The 13,082-nt window shown below is 42.5% G+C and overlaps 1 protein-coding gene across 1 annotated transcript; it reads right to left on the bottom strand.

The window, feature by feature from the left end:
- Window positions 1–1,337: 1,337 nt before the first annotated feature.
- LOC124697856 (aspartic proteinase 36-like) lies at window positions 1,338–10,820 on the bottom strand. Its single transcript, XM_047230388.1, has 13 exons — window positions 10,633–10,820; window positions 9,702–9,717; window positions 9,043–9,207; window positions 8,666–8,925; window positions 8,325–8,531; window positions 7,714–7,876; window positions 7,531–7,592; window positions 2,753–2,855; window positions 2,559–2,637; window positions 2,054–2,125; window positions 1,856–1,973; window positions 1,497–1,518; window positions 1,338–1,394 (listed from the first exon to the last, which is right to left on the bottom strand). The coding sequence occupies exons 1-13, from the start codon at window positions 10,818–10,820 to the stop codon at window positions 1,338–1,340; spliced, it is 1,512 nt and encodes a 503-aa protein (XP_047086344.1).
- Window positions 10,821–13,082: the final 2,262 nt, after the last annotated feature.

Genomic DNA, 13,082 nt, shown 5'->3' with positions numbered 1-13,082 from the left:
ATACAAGGAAAGATTAGAATAGATCTCTGTGTACCTTAGTCAAATCCGAACAGATCTCTTGGTACCTGGCCTGCTATATAACAGTTAGGAGAGGATCTGCCGAAAAACAACTTACAGACCGAGAATCACAACAAGATTAGATCTAGAACTTATAACCCTTGCCTCTCGGCGAGACCACCACCATAGCCTATCGGCTACCCCATTGTAAATCGATATATTCTCAATAATCAAGATCAGACAAGCAGGAAGTAAGGGTTTTACCTCATCGAGGGTCCCGAACCTGGGAAAATCTCTCTCCCCGTTTGTTTGGTTACCGATGTCTCGTGCTAGCCTGCAGGATTCCGTCAACCCTAAGCCCCTCATGGTGGGCATTGCCGGGTAGCAACCCCGACAATTGGCGCTGTCTGTGGGAAACCTGTCAACACAAGGCACGACATCGGCTGCTCCAGTAACATCGGTTGCGTTCTTGCTAACGTCACCAATGTCGTCGTCTTCAGCGCTTTCAGACTCAAGGGACCCGGTCCGATGCGGGTCCTTCGAGTTTACTCCATGCAACAATGTGTCGCGTCTAACTCTTTCGGAGTTACGCGGCGACATGGACACAATGTTAGGTGGTGTTCACATTATCGTCGACCCTCGGAGGTTTCCTTCGACTTCCAGGCTCTACTTGATCGACAATAGCGACATAAGCATCTAGAGAATCTTAGGGTGACTTCTTTTAAGCTTCTAGCACTGCTTCTAGGTACCAAAACGTTGAAGCCTTAGTATCCCGGTGCAGTATCCATCTGGGTTTCAGTGCCGGTGCTGTCCAGATCTGTAGCAACATAAAATGACGGAAATTGCTAAAAAAAAGTGGAATTTTCACCAGAATTTAAATGTAAATGAGAGGGATATTGTAGTATATCAGATGGTGCTAAACTTTTACGTTTTCCATACCTTTGCTCAACAAATCATTGTTGATAGAACCAAACAAAATTGGAGCCTCACTTCTCTTGAGCTTGATGACTAACAACACCTTTCCCATTGTTACCTTGTTGCACTATATCCTATGAATTGTCTCCTTCGAGTCCCAAGAACTACACTTGTTACACCCATTCCATTTTATTTTTAGCAAGTTATCTTTTGTTAGTAAAACCTTTATATCGAGGAACCACATGAAATAAATTATCTAGCAGTCAAGCTAGGCTACTAACTCCAGTAATTAATAACAGGTGAATTCTTGCAGCAGCAGCCATAGAGTGAGGCCTGAAGATGGAGAAACATCGAATGAGCAGAGGCAGCATGCTAGAGAAGGCTTCTGTGCATCAAAGATTTGAGTGTGTGCAATTGCTCTATCTTCAATGCTTCTTTGCCTTGCAGAATGCAGATGGAATAACTCCATTCTGTTTTGACACCTGCGGATACAAGCACGAAAATCAGTACCGAAAATTCTGTCATTATGTTTTGACACCTGCTGTCTCTGAATCTTTTATCTGATCCCAGCTGTTCGAGCATACTGTGGAATATATGAACAACTGACTGAAATATTAAATCAGATTAGGTTTACAATCGGAGGCAACGAGATGCAATACAAGCTTCAGGCCATTAATGCCAAAGTGACATCGATGACTTGCATATATCCAATTGAGCAAGCTCGACAATGTGTACTACCATATTACGAGATACACATCTTACAATAAATGGTCTCTAACGCTCCGAATCCTATAGCTAGGCTCCTAACTTCAGTGAGAAATATGTGAGTTTATGCTGTGGCCTCTCCCAGCCTCTCTAGAGTGGCTTTGAAGGCCTCATTGATCATACGTCCCACATTTTGTCCTTACTATTTCCCGTGACGACCTAATAGCTATCAAGGTGCCTTGCTGCGATCATGATGACGGCTACTCCAGCAACTATCAAGCTGATGTAGTATGTTGGTGCATGGTACCCCATCGAGCCACTTGCGACAAAGGGGGTAGTCGTGTTGAGTAGGGAGCCTGAAATAGCAGAAAGTGAGTCAGGATAGATTAGATTCAACTACGTGAATTTTGGTTCGTAGAGAGGATTTTTTTCTTACAATCATAGTCTACCCAACCCACGCGCATTTTGTCCAAGTTATACACAACTATCTTGTCACGTAGAACAAGATCTGCCACAAGAAAGACATGTATCAGTTAGTAAGAAAATACCTGGGCTTGAGATTGCATATTAGAGAATTTACAGTAACTAGTTGCTAGTTGCAAAAAAGGTTGTTAATGTGAATCTTGGACTTATAAATTTATTTACTAGTCAGACAATGGTAGCGTGATGGAATTAGTCAGTGTTCATATCGGTACAATCTTAGAAGTTAAGAAAGACATGGGATCAAAAGCCATAATGAGTGCTCCAAGAATAAGGTTGGTTTGCAGACTATTCTTACTACTGTTTCCACAATTATTGTGATCTGAGTGACATAATTATTTTCAGAAAACCATGACGTAGTAGCAGCCTTAAGGTCTAACATTAGGCCTAAAACAAATCCAGTAGGGAGATGTTGTGCAGCTTAAACTAATTAATTCAGTCAAGATGGGAAGATGATTAACCTCCAAGTATAGTGGTCTGCTCGTAACCCTCAATCTCCATGCTCCTTTGAAATCCAACACACAATATATCATCATTGTCCTACAAAACGTGATATGATATTTTACATTCATACAGATTAATAGGGAAAACAGTTAACCACAAACGCAAAAATTCATTTTTTACAAGTGAAACAACAGAAGGTTTCTAGACTTACATAATAACCCTGGCGCACAAGATAGCTCTCTGGCCCCACTTTCATTGCAGCACCATCCTCAAAATATAGTGTCACAGTTGGAAATAACGAGAGGGCCCTAGTGCTGAAGTACAAAACATATCTTTTCAAGTAATTTAACGTTCTAAAGGATATGGCCAGTTAATTTTAATTCTGGAGGGAAACTAACCTGTTTTTTTCGATAAAGGATGTTTTATTACTTTGGCAAGCAATTACATCCAGCCTCTGCATAACCAGGATGCACACAGCTGTTTCAAATGTCCAGAACGAGCAATAAAAGTAAAAAGGCGAAATACATATCGAGACGATAAACTATATAACGCCTAAGACGAGTGTGGAGCTTCAATCCTTAGACTATGCTGCCACCCATGTCGGGAAAAAGTATCCCTCGCCGTAGCCTCCAACCGTGTACAGACCTCCGTAAATAGGTCTCGGTTCTCCGCCCGCTGAAGAGGTAACCACGAACGGAGAATACCTGTACATCTGTAGATGACCTGCAACAAAGAACAGTTTTTATCGTTAAAAATCTTGTCATTTCTACATAGCCATAGCGCCCAAGATAACTGCAAGCGCCCCCACCCTAAGAAGCAACTTAAACCTTGAATCAACACCATGAAGCCAATTGCCAAAGACATTTGCCACACTAGTCGGGGGATACAGGGTAGACGCTACTTGGATGACTGACCATATAGATTTCGCAAAACTGCACTGGAAGAATAGGTGTTTGATGGTTTCGTCATGATGACGAGAAAACACACCGTGAATTTCCATGCCAATTCCGCTTAACAAGATTATCTTTAGTAAGAATAACTCCTCGACGAAGGTACCATCCAAAAATCTTGATTTTTAATGGTATCTTCATCTTCCAAATTTTCTTATTATTATCAACTGGTAAATCAGAATGGAGGATTGCATTGTATAAAGATTTAACTGAGAAAGAGCCATCTACATGAAGATTCCATCTAAATTCATCCGGTTCAGGGGATAATTGAATATCACCCAACCGTTGAACTAGAGTATTCCATGCTGTTAGCCTTTGTCCAAGTAAAACCCGTCTGAACGTCACATTCGGAGGTGAGGTAGCCATGATGGTAGCAATGGTATCACCTTTGCGACGAACAATACTATACAAAGCAGGATATTGTTCACTCAGGGAAGCATTGTCCAACCAAACATCTTCCCAGAAACGTATCGGTGCTCCATTCTTAATAGAAAAAGTACCATGACGAAAGAAAATGTTTTTCGTTGCCATGAGACCAGCCCAGAAGTGAGAGTCCCCGGGTTTCCAAACCACTTGGGAGAGCGTCTTCGAGCCAATATACTTTCTCCGGAGAATAGTTTGCCAAGTCCCATTCTCGGTAAGAAGCTTAAAAAGCCATTTACCTAGCAGAGCAGAATTCTTAACCTCCAGGTCATGAATTCCAAGTCCGCCTTGATCTTTGGGACTACACACTATACTCCATTTAACCAATCGATATTTCTTTTTCTCGCTGTCCCCTTGCCAAAAGAATCTGGATCGATAATAATCGAGTTTATGCAGAATTCCTTTCGGCAGAAGAAAGAATGATAACATATACAGTACCATATTTGTTAGTACCGAGTTAATGAGTACCAGTCTTCCTCCTAGAGACAGCAATTTGCCTTTCCAACTACTAAGGCGTTTCTGTAATCTTTCTTCCACAATCTTCCATTCAGCCGGGGTAAGTCTCCGATAGTGAATCGGGATACCCAAATACCGAATAGGGAAATGGCCTTGCCCACAACCAAACAACTCTGTATACTGAGTCATATCGTTTTGGGCATCGCCGAAACAGAACAATTCACTCTTATGGAAGTTAATTTTCAATCCCGACAATTGCTCGAAGGCTGCTAAAATTAATTTGAGATTACGAGCTTTTTCGAGATTATGATCCATAAAAAGAATTGTGTCGTCGGCATATTGAAGGATAGATAAACCCCCATCAACCAAATGTGGGATCACACCTTCAATTTGACCATCGGACTTGGCACGCTCTATGAGTATTGCCAGCATATCCGCTACAATGTTGAATAACATTGGTGATAGCGGATCGCCTTGGCGTAACCCCTTTCGTGTCTGGAAATAGTGGCCGGTGTCATCATTGACCCTAATTGCCACGCTACCTCCATATACAAAATCGTAAATTAGAGCACGCCACTCAGGCGAAAAACCTTTCATCCTGAGTGTCTGTTGTAGGAAAGACCATTTGACCTTATCATATGCCTTTTCGAAATCTAATTTTAAAATGACCCCATTAAGTTTCTTGGAATGCATCTCATGTACCGTCTCATGCAGAACTGCCACTCCATCAAGGATATTCCTTCCTTGCATGAAAGCAGTCTGAGAGGGTTGGACAACATGATCCGCGACCGTATTCGGTCTAATGGTGGCCACTTTCGTGAAAATTTTGAAACTGACGTTTAAGAGGCAAATAGGTCTATATTGTTGAATCCTTTCTGCCTCATTAACCTTCGGTAACAAAATTACTTCACCAAAATTTAGACGAAATAGTTCTAGTTGTCCTGTGTGAAGATCACTGAACAAATCTAGAAGATCCAATTTGATAGTATCCCAGAAAGTTTGATAAAACTCCGCTGGGAAACCATCTGGACCCGGTGCTTTATTGCACTCCATTTGGAAAATTGCTTTCTTAACCTCATCCTCAGAATAAGGCGCAGTTAAGAGGCCATTCTCCTCTGGAGAAACTTGGGGTATATCGTCCGTGCGGTCCTCATTAAGGGAGAAAGAACTTTCCTCCGGAGGCCCAAACAGATCCTTATAGTAATTAGTAATGTAAGATTTGAGTTGATCGTGCCCTTCAATAACCCCTTCATCTTGGATGAGAGAATGAATACGTTTTTTCCGATGCCTTCCATTGGCTAAGCCATGAAAATATCGTGTATTCGAATCCCCTTCCAAAATGAATTGGGCCTTCGATCGTTGATACCATTTGAGTTCCTCTTCGCGAAGAAGACTCGCTATCTGCGCATTGGATTGATTCTTAATGTCAATCTCTTGCGTGGATAACGGTCTCACTTCCGCTAGGGCCTCTAGGTCATCGATCACTTGTGAAAGGCGAATCTTTTCTTTCTTAAGAATACCAGCCGTATGAGCAGCCCAACCCGTGAGATGTTTACGCGTAGCGCGCATTTTATTATTCCATCTCGACATCGGATTGTTGCCCCTGACTGGTCTTTCCCACACCCTCTTAACCATCTCGTGAAATCCATCTCGTTGTAGCCAACCTAGTTCAAATTTGAACGGCCGTTTACAAACCTGACGTGGATTCCCAGTGGTTAAGAGAATGGGAGCATGGTCAGACAGTTTTTCAATACGCTCTAGGGCGCGGACAGGCACCATGGGATATTGATTCTCCCATTCGGTATCCATCAACACACGATCTAGTTTCTCGTATGTTGGCTCAGGCAAGCTGTTGGCCCAAGTGAACTGTCGACCAGACATAAAAACCTCTCTTAAGTCTAAGCTATCAATGACAGCATTAAACAAGAAAGGCCAATGTCCGCCAAAAGGGCCTTTACTCTTCTCATGAGGAAATCTCATCAAATTAAAATCCCCGCCGATTAAAATCGGATGCGGATTATCCTTTGCGAGATTTACCAACTCACGTAGAAAGTCGGCCTTAAAAGCGTCTTGGGCAGCACCATACACAGCAACCAGACTCCAAATGAAACCGTCTGCTTTGTTCTGGATATCGAGTTTGATGTGATACTCTCCATCTGAACTAGCAAGAACAGTCATTGTGTCTATGCGGACGCCAAGTAAAATGCCCCCAGACCTACCACGAGGCGGACGAGAAAACCACTGAAAGTTAATCCCGCCTGACAATCGGTCGAGGAAACTTTGTGAGAAATTTCGTCTACCCGTCTCCGATATTGCAATAAAATCTAAATCATAATCTCTACAACCATCGGCAATATGAGAATGCTTAGCCAAGTCTCCAAGACCTCTGCTATTCCGAAACATGCCAATCATCGAGAAACTTTTGTAGATTTAGTATTATTGCCATATCTACGAGACTTCTTACCAGCGGACGATCGGGAACCACGTGCAGAAGCTTTTAGATCATAAATTGAACTAAGCTCCGAGTGTTCCAAATCGACCTCGGTAAGAGTACCAATAATAGACGAGAGGAGCTGACCATCTAAGATGTCATCCGCTCCATCATCGTCATCAACTGGAGTCTCCAGCCCAGTGGAGTCATTCGGAACAACCGTTAAACGGTCAAGCTCCGTCTGTCTCAACACATTGGCAGAACCCGAAACCTCGTCAGGCCTAGTACCCAACGAAACTCCTAAACTGAGCAAATTAGAAGAAATGCGAGAATCTGAAAAAGAAGTGAAAGACTTGGATGAATGTCTCGTACCTGCTGTATCCAAATTCTTCTCCGCCTTACGTCGCATGGCTCTCTGCATGGCGTCCTCATCGGTAGGTCCCGCCCCATCCTCCGAAAGCGCGTACCTCCCACTCCTCCTCAAAGTCGGCTGAACGACCGGAGGAGGGACGGTAGGGGGAGGATGCTGCGGAGCGGGGACCGGTGTAGCAGAGCTCGGGCGTGGCGAAGAAGTGGTCGAAGCAGGAACGATCGACGAAGCGGGTGAAGAGGTAGGTGATGCAGGGGTAAGAGGCGATGAAGCCCCCCGCACCGACCCCGACCTCGACAACCCACCAACTGCTGGAGTAGAAGGCGTAGACGATGGGGCATCAGCCGACCCTAAAGGGCACAAAATATCGGATTCCAATGTGAACAAAAGAGCGCACAGAAGGAGAGACAGCAGCATGTATCTGTAAATTACCAGATACAAATCATTACAACTCATCATGGCACATTAAAATTATTGACGCGTAAACTGATTAACTACTATTTTTCAACAAGGGAATGAAGTATATGATATGAATTACTTACAGCACTGATAACAGGCTCGTAGAGCCCATCTGCCAGGTAAGTTAGCGTTGTTCCTGAATCAAGCACTGTCCCCTTTGCAGTTGATGTCGCAAATAAGGAAGAATTAATTTGGAGCAGTTTACCATTGACAGTAATACTCTTCATGTTCACGTTGTAACGAGGCCTGTGTTTTATTGAGGAAAAACAGTTGACATACAGAAGTCAGGTAGTTCCACCACAAACAATATTCTAGGTATATTGTTGGCCTCTGTACAAGGAGGTGAGCGCATGTTTTCTTTGTGAAGAAGAAAGGAAAAAAAAACATAAACTACACTTCATGTTCGCAAACTAAAGATTGTACAAACAAATTCATAGTTACCATTTGCAAGTTAAAGATTGTACTAATAAAATAACTAGCAAGCATAATCCACCAAGATTTTAAATCAAGGTAAGGCAATGAGATTCTACAAAAAAAAAAAGATTGGTCAAATATATCATAACATTTGCACCATCGGTTTATGTCCTTCATGTTTACCGGTTACCACCCAACAGGAAACAAAGTATGGTACTACAAAAAAACAGAGTGATGCAGAATTCTGAAGTATCAGTAATTCCAGCATAAAGAAACTTACTGTGTTGTAACGAGCGGAGTAGATACAAATCCTGGCTTGACAACTTCACCAAGAATGAGAATTCCACCACCATATTCTGAACGCTTCAGGCAGTGAGAGAACACTTTCCCAGACAATCGTTGAGCGCTTAGCTGGGAGATCACAGATATTGCACCTTTTCCAAATCCTATCACACCATCTGCAATCCCTGTACGGGAGTTGCTGCATCTGTTTCAAAAAGAACGTTACAAAATTGTTTCACCTAGGTTTCTGACTGTATTTCATTACCAGAGGTTATTTGTTTCAAGTTCTCATTTCTGATTCGGAATTTAAAAAGATAAAGGGCTCCAAGTTAAACGTACCCAAAAAGGACCGTGGCAGAAGAATTGACACCCCCCTCATTTCCCAATATAGTGTCCAAGTAAATGGTGTCAGTCACATAATATCCTGATGTGGCTCCCCCATCAGCGTAGGTGAAGCTGTAACCACATTGGTTTCTTGGGGAGTGCGAGCTATTACAGATGGCATACCCTGTCTTGAGGGCACCAATGCACCTATGGTCAGAGCAAGAGATCCTAGATGAAGTTGCTGAAGAGTTCGGGTTGTACAACTCCAGTGGGAACTGAGACACAGACGAAATAAAATGTTAAGACATCATTCAATCAGAAGGGAAAAATGTTTTAGAATAAGATGTATCTTTCAAAGAGATTGATTAGAGGCCCGACAACGATTGACTCACTTTTAGCTCACTTGATTTGGGGCAACCAGTACAGGGGTTGCCTGAAATCCACATTATGTCACTTCCAGTGTCAAACTGAACATAATACTCCTTCGGTGGGTTCCCCAATTTCACGCGTGCATAGTACAGCCTGCAAATTATTAATTTTGATACAATAGTCACAAACTGCTATTCTCTAGATTGTAATGAACCCATTTCTGACTTCAAGCAAAAAAAAAAACGGCCGGGTAAAGAACAGAAGTAATATGATCGACATGATAATGCCTAAATACAGGTTGATTTAAAGAGGAAACTGAAACTTTCATCCTAACCAGTTCCCTACAGACCACCGGTTGATCAAAACAAACAGGGCACTCTAAGACGTACTTCTACAAGCTATAATGAATCAAACACACGATGTATATATTGCCGAATGGATTTTAAGTTCATTAATATCAATAGATATCTAACCAGGGCAGTTGCAACTAAATCAGAACATAGTAGATCCTAACGCAAGTTAATAATTTGGAAAATTTGAAACAATAATGGCCAAACTAAAAGGTGGTGGAGATATATTGAAGCCATCGCACCAGATTGTCGAGCCGTTAATGTTTTGTTATAAGATAATGGCCAAGGAAATGTTGGATTTGTTATATGAAAATATGATTGGGAAGCCTTACTGTCGGCTTGGGAAATCTGTAATGGAATGAATGTACTACAGAGATGATGTTTAACTTATAATGCCCTCTTTCCCGACAGAAAAAATCGTTTAACCAAATTATCCACTTTCTGTTCTTAGCCAGGGTAGGGTAAACTGAACACAAAGAAAGGTCATTCCTCTCCCGTATTCAGAAAGACATAAGCTAAGCCAAGCAATTCTACACAGTCTACAAACGATACGGAAGGGTACATCCTAACTGAAATCAAAATTCAGGAATAAGAGCGCAGTAATTATGTAAACTGAAGAAAGTTGTTTTACCTCGGGCTGGCCAAAAACAAAACCCGGATAAAAAGCTAGTTCATGTGAAGTGAAACAGATTTGGAGTATTCATCTATGGAGCTACAATGAAGCCAACGAACCAGATTTTTCGAGCTGTTAATGTTGTTACAAGATAATGGCCGATGCAATGTTGGATTTGTTCTAAAAAACCATGGTGACGAAGCCTTACTGTCTGTTTGGGAAAACTTGACGTCCTTAGCGCTAAAGTATGCAGTAGATGAATGTAATGCATAGATCATGTTTAATTTATAATGCCCTCTTTCCACCAGTTTTTTTCCGTTTGGCCAAACTATCAATTTATCTTTGCTTAGCCAGGACTGGTAAACAGAATAGAAATAAATGTCGTTTCTCTCACAGATCGAGTCACAGATTCAGAAAGACAGTGGCTACAAAGGATATGGAAAGGTCTATGCCAAAGTTACCCAAATCGGACTAAAGCACGGTAACTGTGCATCCTAATTCAAATCGGAGTTCAGGAACAGGGGCACAGTAATAATTGTGTAAACTGAAGAAAGCTGTTGCTCCTCGTGCGGACCGAAAACAAAATATGGATAAATCGAGTTCTTGCAGGTGCAGGTGAAACCATCGATGGAGTGCTAAAAGTTTCTCACCCGGGCATGCCCTGCAGCGCGAAGTCGAACGCGCCCCTGTTCCCGGAGAGTCGCTCCTTGTCCACCTGGACCAGCTCCTTCATGTGGTCGAGGTGAGTACCCTGAAGCGGCCGCGTACGCTGCAGAAGCAGCGCCGGCGCAGCAGCAGCGGCGGCGGTGGCCGCCGCGAGAAGCACCGCCAGCGCCATAACCGCGACCAGCAGCCTCATACTGACTTGCACTAGAAGAGGGGAGGCGAGATGGGGAATGCGTGGTCCGGCCAGCGAGCTGCTCTTCTTCCTCTCGAGTGCTGCGCCCTGGCCAGCTCCACGAGGCCGTTCGCTTCTTGCAGTTTATGGGAAGTGGAAAGTGCGTTCAAAGCCATCCAGCTTATTTGGATATACGATCTAGTCCTCGGACCTCATGTTGAAGATATGCAGACCATGGGACTGATGCAGACAAATTCACAAACTGGGAAACTGTTACGTTCAGAATCGCAAACTACTAGCAAAACTTAAGAGAAACAGCATTACATTTATTGGCTCTGTGACGTCCATCACTTTGTTTGCACTAAAAAGGCAAAGATAACTATCAGCATTGTTTCCTTTTGTAGAATTCCTTTGGGGTCAGTCCATCAAATTTACCTTAACTATTTGGAGGAGCAGTCCTCGGGACATCCAGCACCACACATCCTATTCACACTGTGTGTGAAACAGAAAATTACAATAATTAGTCCATATGCTATATTATGAGCAAACTTAATTTGGATATATTAAAACGGCAGTGTGCTCCCAACAATACGCTTGGACAATAACATTTCTCGTGTTTGTCTTTTCTTATACGGTGCCGCCGAAATATAGCATCGCCACTTCCTTGATATTTCGGTCACATTTTCCAAGACACCTTCTTAAAATAATGTCTTCTATGGTGCACCAAATTGTCATAATATCAACAAAGTGAATAATGCTTCTGACTTAGGAAGATGACCTTGCTTAAGAGAATAAGTGATGACCTAACTTAAGATGAGAGAATTAGTGATGCACGAAGTAAAGAGGGAAGGGATTATACCTACAACTCATATGTCATAATGATTCATCTATTTGAACATACAATTCATGCCTACACTCCCATGCGAGTTAAGAAATTGCAATTCGTTATCATCACTTATAGTCAATGATAGCCACGAATTTAATATGTTTAGGTTGAAAGTTTCACCCTTACTCTCTATCTAGACTAATAGAACAAACAATATTAATTAATAACAAATAGAGACATCATCAACTATAACGACAACAGAAGAATAAATAGAAATAAAAATAAACAGTTGGTTGACATCGACATGACGGTCGTTGCCACAAGAGCTCATCCATGTGGTAAGATCGAGGTCATCCTCATCCGTTTCGTTAACGTGTCTCCTCTCTCGGCAATACCGGAACCGAGAGGACCACACGGAATAGAAGCGGAAATTGGTGACCGCATGAGACCGCAAGGGTGGTGAGTACGAAGGAGAATCCCTATTGGCCTCTCATCTGAATCGCTTGGCATCCAATCCACATGGGAACCCAGGTGTGGCATGGATCGATCCTCGCGAGCTTGGGGTGGCGTAGATCATTGTCGTCCGAGTGAGGTCGAAGCAACGGTGGAGTTAGAGCATGCTGAACCAGGGTGCCTATACAATCCACACTAGATAAAAACATCTTTTCTATGGTGCATACATGGTAAAAAAAAAATTGTTGTTTTGCAAACAAAAACAATCTAACTATGTTCTGTGCACCCCATACCTACAAATAGATCTGCCTCCAGGTAGGAGGCGTCACAAACCACTAACAGCGTTAAGGCAAAGTGTCTACCCTCCCTACGCTCGGTGCACAAGAATCTTGCGTGCACGCGGTGGCATCCGCAGGAGCTTGGGGCAACACAGATCGATGTGAGCTCACGACATCATAGATCCACACCATCCAAGTGGGCAAGTAGGCGCAACGAAACGTCTTAGGGTTTAGGCTATGTTGTGACGACTCATGGGGTTCTGATGAAATTTTCACCAAGTACAGCACAAGTCTTTATATAAGCCAATACGGCTAATTAGTACTAACTACCTCTTACAAGCACTAGTCAGGAATGACTATGAATAACCGGCACGAGTAAATCATAAAACACTATTATAACTAGGGCTAGGTTAACATGTTAGTACCTATTTTGCATTTTTTTTCAGAAACCCTCCGATTTATATTAATTGACTTCAATATGGATATATCTAGACGTAAAATGTGTCTAGATACATTCATATTAGAGTCAATTAATATGAACCGGAGGAAGTACCAAGATTGAGGCACAATGCTACAAATCGCACTAATAGCCATTTGACGCAATTATGATTGTTAATCTGGCCAGTGGAGCCTACCTGGAGGAGGAGCTAAGGTGGATGTAGGGCCCACCTATCAGCATCTCATATTTATTTCCATCTTCGTCCA

Source organism: Lolium rigidum, chromosome 3 (assembly GCF_022539505.1).
Source record: "Lolium rigidum isolate FL_2022 chromosome 3, APGP_CSIRO_Lrig_0.1, whole genome shotgun sequence".
Classification (NCBI taxonomy): Eukaryota; Viridiplantae; Streptophyta; class Magnoliopsida; order Poales; family Poaceae; genus Lolium; species Lolium rigidum.
This window is presented reverse-complemented; position numbering and strand designations above follow the sequence as displayed.